This window comes from Dendropsophus ebraccatus, chromosome 9, assembly GCF_027789765.1.
Source record: "Dendropsophus ebraccatus isolate aDenEbr1 chromosome 9, aDenEbr1.pat, whole genome shotgun sequence".
In the NCBI taxonomy this organism is placed as follows: Eukaryota; Metazoa; Chordata; class Amphibia; order Anura; family Hylidae; genus Dendropsophus; species Dendropsophus ebraccatus.
The window spans coordinates 40,994,661-41,002,050 of NC_091462.1; the positions used below are offsets into that span (position 1 = coordinate 40,994,661).

Below are 7,390 nucleotides of genomic sequence, written 5' to 3' on the forward strand. Positions count from 1 at the left end.
TGGTGATCTTCAAAAATGTATGATTTTAGTCAAGATATTTACAGACATGCTGGCAACCTGGATTTTAACCACTTATCTTGCTGTCAGCAAGAAAGGATGCTTACACTGTAAAGTAAATCTGTCATTCCAGTCTGCTGACACTGTTAGGTAGCTGTTAGTACTTCCATGACTTTCCATGCTTTTTATCTCTACTGCAAAGTGTCTGAGGCTTTCCTAAGCCCCTGAAACGCTGATGGCTGTAACGCCTCTTCTCTCCCCCTTCCATCCCTTTCCCTGTTGGATGGTCAGCCTCTAGCTCTAGCCCTACTTCCACATCTTATTCCTGCACTGTGCATATTAGTGCACAGGTGAGAGATCTGGAAACAGGGCTCTGAGCTGGAAGCTGACTGCTGGAATAAAGATGGGAGTGAGGAGGCGTTACAGCCATTACAACCACAGGAGCTTGGGAATGCCTCTTTGACACTTTGCATCAGAGAATAAAAGCATTTTTCCACATTTTGGAAGCACAGCTGGGTATATGAAAGGTACTATGTGTCTTCTTGACCTAACAGCTATCTAACAGTGTTATCTGTTTGGAACATGAATTACAGCTGACAGATTCCCTTTAAGCGAACAACACACAAATCTCAGCTATGGACTATGTGTGTTCTGAATTTAAATTGAACCAAATAAACTGTAATGATTTGTACTTGTTCTTTGGTTTATATGTAGGTGAGGTTGTTCTTCTTTGTGTGGGATTTTGTCATAATTTATAATCATTATTATTATTATTATGTTTTATAGGAAAAACAAATGTTTACGAATTAATGACCTTTGCAAAAGACAGTGTAACCTCTCACGTCATAACACTGGGGCCCAAGAATTTCCCTGGAAATGAGCGAGAACCATGGCTGGTGGACTTCTTTGCTCCTGTGAGTAGAAGTTTCAATTTGCAGATTGTTTCCTATGTTATAAAAGTATTTCCTAAATTTAGGAATCTTAAAGAGACTCTGTCAGTAGGTTTGTTTTTCTATCTAAGGACAGCATGAACTAGTGACAGAGAAGCTGAACAGAATGATGTATCACTTACACTGTTCTGTGCAGCTGATTCAGAGATATCCTCCTGAATAACATGGACAATAAGTAGTCCTCTCCATGAGGAGTAGACCTCAATATTTATCAGAAGCAGAAAACTCCGCCCACCAGCTGCTGATTGGCAGTTATCTATCCATGCTATGTATAGTCAGTAACTGTCAATCAGCAGCTGGAGGGCGGGGCGAGGGGTGTGTTAACAATCCTATTCTCCTACATATTAGGAGAACGGCTGAACAGAATGATTTAAGGTAATACACCGATCTGTTTAGCATTTCTGTAAGTAGTTTATTCTGCCCTCATTTAAGGTGGCATAAACCTAGTGACATACTCCCTTCAGCCTGTCTTTTATAAACCAATATTGGAAAGCTATTTGATGCCAATACACATGCAGTTTTATTCATTAAATTTTTTTTCTTTAATATAAAGTGGTGTCCTCCATGTAGAGCTTTGCTGCCCGAATTGAGGAAAGCTTCCAAGCGGGTGTTTGGACATGTGCGATTCGGCACTCTGGACTGCACAATTCATGAAGGTCTCTGCAATATGGTAAGTGAATTATTTAGTACATAAGTATACAGGCGCAGAGACACTATATCATGCAAGATAGAAAACGTCTGCTATAAAATATGGTCATGATACATTTATGTCCACATCAGTTTAATCTTTTATATGTATTTTTTTTCCTTTTCCTTACAGCATAACATAAGAGCTTACCCTACAACTGTAGTGTTCAACCAGTCTAATATTCATGAGTATGAGGGACATCACAGTGCAGAGCAAATCCTGGAGTTCATTGAGGTACTGTGTATTTTATAGTTGTAGCTGCTCGATCTGTTGTCAGGTCATGATGCTGCACGCTGGACATGACAATTGTAAAGACCACCATTGTTTTGTCGCAGGATGGATATCAAGTGGATTCCCAAGTTTTACATGGTGCCAAACAGTGTAGAGGGATGCAGTCTCTCCTCCTAAATCCCATCTATCATATTCTATCTATCTGTCTGTCTTGTTATAGAGGGTAAAATTGTTCATATTGTACATATACCTTAGCGTGTCTTCTGTCGGTTTGTTACCATAATACTGCCACCGTGTGGTTGGATGACCTCATGACATCCTAAAGCATTTAGATAGGTGAGCCTACCTAAATGGGCTGAATAATTCCAGCATATTTCAGGATGTATTGGATCTGAGTTGTATAACACTTATTGAACAATCTCTCGATAATCATGTAAACTAATAACATCTCTACAACACACTTGCTTTGTGCACCGTAAAACATAGATGTTGCTCTCTTTTATTGAACTTCCTCTTTTTAATATTTAGGATCTCCGCAATCCTTCTGTGGTCACTCTCACACCAGCAAATTTTAAGGGACTAGTAAAGGAACGGAGTCGGGAGGAAATCTGGATGGTGGATTATTATGCCCCTTGGTGTGGACCGTGTCAAGCCCTGATGCCAGAGTGGAAACGCATGGCACGGGTATGTGATACAGTCGTATTTTGTGCATTGTTGCTTTAATATTGAATATGTTATTTGATAAAATATATAATGTGGCAATATTTTCTGAGTTTACCCATATGTAAAAGAATTTTCCCACCAATAGCATTTATTACTTATCCACAGGATAATTGACCTCTGCTATGACCCCCAGCGATTACAAGAACTTGCACCCTTCCTTAGCAAGTTTATATCCCTTTGCTAGCCATATGCATATACCTTATGCCAGGATGCACAGGGCTTTTCATTCATGTGGTGCCCTGCTCGGCATCTGTCTACTATACACTTTTATAAAATGGGATTTTCCTCTATTTCAGCAACTAAATGGATTAATCAATGTTGGAAGTGTAGACTGTCAGAGATATAGTTCACTTTGCAGTAAAGAATATGTCCAAGCATATCCCGAAATCAGACTTTACCCAGCAAATCGGGACAACCCTAACTATTACCAGTGAGTATAAGAGTCATGTTCTTTATATACAACGTATTCTTCTTCACAATGGAACTGTCCAAAGTACATGGCCTCTTTGCTTTGTTTTGTTTTTTAGTGTCTATAACGGATGGCAGAGAGATTCCTATTCGCTGAGAAGCTGGGCACTGTCGTGAGTAGCTACTTATGTTTTCGAACAACTAAGTATAAAGTGGCCTTTCTCAAGCTGTAGCACTGTACTTGGCACTGTACTTTGCTGTCTGAACGCAGCCTATAGTACACTTCTCTGTTTGCTGCTCTATGCAACCAGGGGGTTGCAATTGGTTTTTCCAATCATTTATCCCTTATGCTTCTGATATGGGGCTAGTCTGTTTCAAGGGGAAACACGCCTTGCTCAAGATACCCTTTAACCAGACACCCCCTAATTTGCTTTTGTTTGTATCTAAACAGATTCTTGCCAAAAACAGCCATCGATCTCACACCTGAAAGTTTCAGTGAGAAAGTTTTGAAGAGCAAAGATCACTGGATTCTAGATTTCTACGCTCCATGGTGCGGTCCATGTAGGAGCTTTGCTCCTGAATTTGAGAATGTAGCCAGGGTAAGTAGCCTGTAGCATTTAGATGGGTTCTTCATGATGTCTATAAGGATAGAATTCCTGATAGAGGTCCAGACATCCTGAGGATGAAGTGGCTGCCATGGTACATTAGTGCTATGACCACTTTGGTGTTTCCCTGTACAGCAGAGCTCCCATGTTGCACCCTCACTAATAATACCATTATATATCCTAGTGATATGCTGCAGCATTACACGATCAGGAGAGCTCCTCTTGTTACCTATGTTTAAAGCTTTGAGGTACAATAAATGGCATTCCCTTTCCTGAACTTTTTGGGGTCTCAAAGCAATAGAAGACTTGGTACTTGTGTGTCCCCATATTTGCAAACGTTTTGCAACACTACTCTATTTCATTTTGATGACTTCTCTTCTCCTGATGGCTTGTGGTGCTTGCTAGCCATTGCCAAACTTTGTGCATCCACCTCCATGTGTAATGTATATAGCTAAGTATTATATATAACAGATATTAAAGGGGTATTCCAGGAAAAATTAACTTTTCCCCTATCCATAGGGGGTCCGACCTCTGTACCCCTTCACTGATCTTTGTATTGAACCCCGGCTTCTGTACTATGAATAGAGCCGCGGGTACGGCACGTGACCCGCAGCTCTATTCATTCATCTGGAGTGACGGAAAGAGCGGAGTACGACAAAAGAGCAATGTACTTGGCTCTTTCTGTCGGATCCACAGGATTGAATAGAGCCTCAGGTCGTGCGCCATACCTGCGGCTCTAGTCATAAAAGTCGGCGGGGCCCAGTACGGAGATTGATGGGAATACAGAGGTCAGACCCCCCCCCCCCCCCCACAATCTCCTACCTTTCCCCTATCGTGTGGATAGGGGGAAAGTAAATTTTTCCTTGAATACCCCTTTAAACCTGTTTTACACAATTCTAATTTGCTTTCTAGGTTATTTGTGATCCTACTCTGTTTTGATTTAATAGAGAAACCATTTGCTCAGTTTATGACCTTTTCTGAAACCTCTTTGTGTTTTATAGATTCTAAAAGGAAAAGTAAAAGCTGGTAAAATAGACTGCCAAGCGCATGGGCACATTTGCCAGTCGGCAGGCATCAGAGCCTACCCTACTGTGAAACTTTACCCTTACACGGGATCTAAAAAGGTATTTGTTGACCTGTATTTTCTTATATACCATGTGCAATGTTGCCTCAGCGTTTTATTGGCTCGTATGTTTTAGAGTAATCCATTGCGGATCCCGAGTAGCAGTTTGACTAGAAAAGTGTTAATGTAAAGCTTTATCTCTTGTACAGAAAAATGTAGACGGTGAAATTGTGGATTCTAGAGAAGCCAAAGAAATAGTGAAGATGGTAACGGGAAGAATAGGATACATAGAAAAGCAATATAAAAAGTCTCAGAAGGTAAGTGTATTATTATTGTGGTATTACACGTTACTCAGCTGAAACCCTTAGTCCACATTCACACGTTCCATAGTGCGCCTGTGGTTTCGGACCTGCAGTTATGGACAGCACTACAGACCCATTCATTTAAGTTGCCCTGTTTCCGTATGTGTGCGGGACCATGGTCTGTGCCACATAAAAAGCAGGCAGGTCCTAGTACAGACCCACAATTGCGGAACACTGGTGTCTATTAAAGGAATCCTTGGGTTGTGGACACCCTACGGTTGCACTCCCATGGGCTGTCTTTAGCTAAGGGTCCACAACTACAGACAGCCCACAAAATGTGTGAATGTGCCCTAACTCTTAGAAATACACAGAGTATATTGGTATATATACACATTACTACTTAGCATACTGTAAGTCACATTTATGTATCGTCTGGGTCGCCACATTAACCGCCTGAGAAACTTCTCATTCTGCCAATTTAACCTGTTACTAGCTGTGGCATGTAACATATCTGCCGGTGCTTTTCTGTGGCAGTAGCCCCCAGGCCTGCCATGTATATGCCTTTGGCACAGCTGTATAAATTGCTGACATGTATGATACACTGCACCACAGAAGCTCTGACCAGAGAAGACCAGATTCTATTTCGACAGATTTTCAGTCCGGCATATGTTATGCTTAGTGGACGTTTTCTTTTGGACCAACCAAGCAGAGCAGTAGTATGTGTTACATACATAATATATAAAACTTGTGCAGTACAAATGGCCTTATGGTTATGCAGTATTTTTTGGCCACTTATATCTCCAACATCCTCTGCGTTCGTGTACAGAGACTAATCCCCCATTGCCCACTGCCCATTCATCTATAAGTTGTAGTGAAGTTCATGATATGTGTGTTTCAGGATGAATTGTGATGGGACAAAGTGACCATTGAGGATTACCAATTTCATCTTCAGTCTGTACCAATTTGGGCCACGTTTAACATGTAAAACATGCACATTGGATGGATATTATGAAGGACCATGCCTGATAAGTACAAGAAGCTGACATCTTCTCTGGAGATGCTGTTGCCTTTCATTCAGCAGTAACTTGGAGGTGGTGGTTACCTATATCGGATGTTTACTTCAGAACATTGTTCTAGATGTCGAAAAGTTTCCTAAGAAAAAAGGAATGGAAAATCTGTAACTCTTCATCAGAACATTTGCAAGCGCCAATGATATCCTACAACTTGGACACATCTTTAAAGGGGTATTTCCACCTTGAATATTTCTGGCCTACCCTATGGTACAAATGTCTGATATATGAGGCTGACATTTCTGGGACCCACACCTATGTGAAAATGGGGTATCCTAACTTGCCAGGTGAGGTGACCACTGCGTCCAGTTAGAGGTGGCTGTGCATCTTGCTCTTTCTATAACTCCCATATAAGTAAATGGGGATAAATGCACACATCTAGCTGCCTCATTGGGTGGCTCATTTCTCCACATAGGTGTGGAACCATCAGACATTAATGGTATATCCTGTGGATATTCAGTAAATGTTTAATGTGGGAATACCCCTTGGCTGGCTACACTGGTTTACTGGAAGTGATTGAAATTAAGCCGAAAACAGAAATTATTATTTTGCCTTACAAAGTTTCCCACTGAGTTGAGAAACTTCCATGTATCTGTATTTCCCTTGTACATAGGGAATATTAAAGTATGACATAAATGAATGATAGGGGTATTCCCATCATATATCTATACTAAGGTGACCCATTTCATGGAGACAACAGTTGCCATAGACTGCAGTAGAGAGGTGATAGTGATTGTATTGTAGTGTAGTCTATAATAGTGTGCCCACATCTCCATTGCAGTCTATGGGAAGCGCTGCTTCTATGAATTGACTCTCCCTGTTCTCTCATTGTTTTCTCATGTTTATGACATATCAATCATCTGGTAGTAATAACTTTTTTTTATCTTGCTACTTTATGTTTACAGAAGTTTTAATAATTGACCACTTTTTTCCTTTGTACTGAAGTTTGACAGGATTTTTATATATATATATATATATATATATATATATATATATATATATATATATATATATATTATTTTTTTTTTTTTTTTTTTTTTTTTTTGGCTTCGACATTTTTTCAAATCTCCATCTCTCCAGAGACAAGCAGCATTATAGTAGAGTAAATAGAAGGACAGAGTAAGATAAGAAAAGAAAATCATGTCTGTCAGAGGCCATTACACCTTTGCAATGAAGCAAAAGTCTTGATAAAAAAATAGGCGTATCCCACCTTTTTATATGTACTGTGCAGACGTATGCGCCCTAATTGTTACAGACTACATAGAACCCAACGTAGTCTGATCCTTTGGAAGTGTTGTCTCGCTTTCTACTCTTCTACTTTCCATAGGATAAAGTTTAAAGGGAACAATAACA

The 7,390-nt window shown here is 40.2% G+C and overlaps 1 protein-coding gene across 1 annotated transcript in view; it reads left to right on the top strand.

Moving 5' to 3' along the window:
* The window catches only part of DNAJC10 (DnaJ heat shock protein family (Hsp40) member C10), a 28,411-nt gene extending 21,424 nt beyond the window's left edge, over window positions 1-6,987 (top strand). Inside the window, exons 14-23 of the mRNA XM_069985189.1 lie at window positions 784-911; window positions 1,501-1,617; window positions 1,768-1,869; window positions 2,395-2,550; window positions 2,886-3,019; window positions 3,117-3,170; window positions 3,449-3,596; window positions 4,604-4,726; window positions 4,875-4,982; window positions 5,866-6,987. Coding sequence (XP_069841290.1) covers window positions 784-911; window positions 1,501-1,617; window positions 1,768-1,869; window positions 2,395-2,550; window positions 2,886-3,019; window positions 3,117-3,170; window positions 3,449-3,596; window positions 4,604-4,726; window positions 4,875-4,982; window positions 5,866-5,877 — 1,082 coding nt within the window. The 3' untranslated portion in view covers window positions 5,878-6,987. The remainder of the gene's footprint in view (window positions 1-783; window positions 912-1,500; window positions 1,618-1,767; window positions 1,870-2,394; window positions 2,551-2,885; window positions 3,020-3,116; window positions 3,171-3,448; window positions 3,597-4,603; window positions 4,727-4,874; window positions 4,983-5,865) is intronic.
* Window positions 6,988-7,390: the final 403 nt, after the last annotated feature.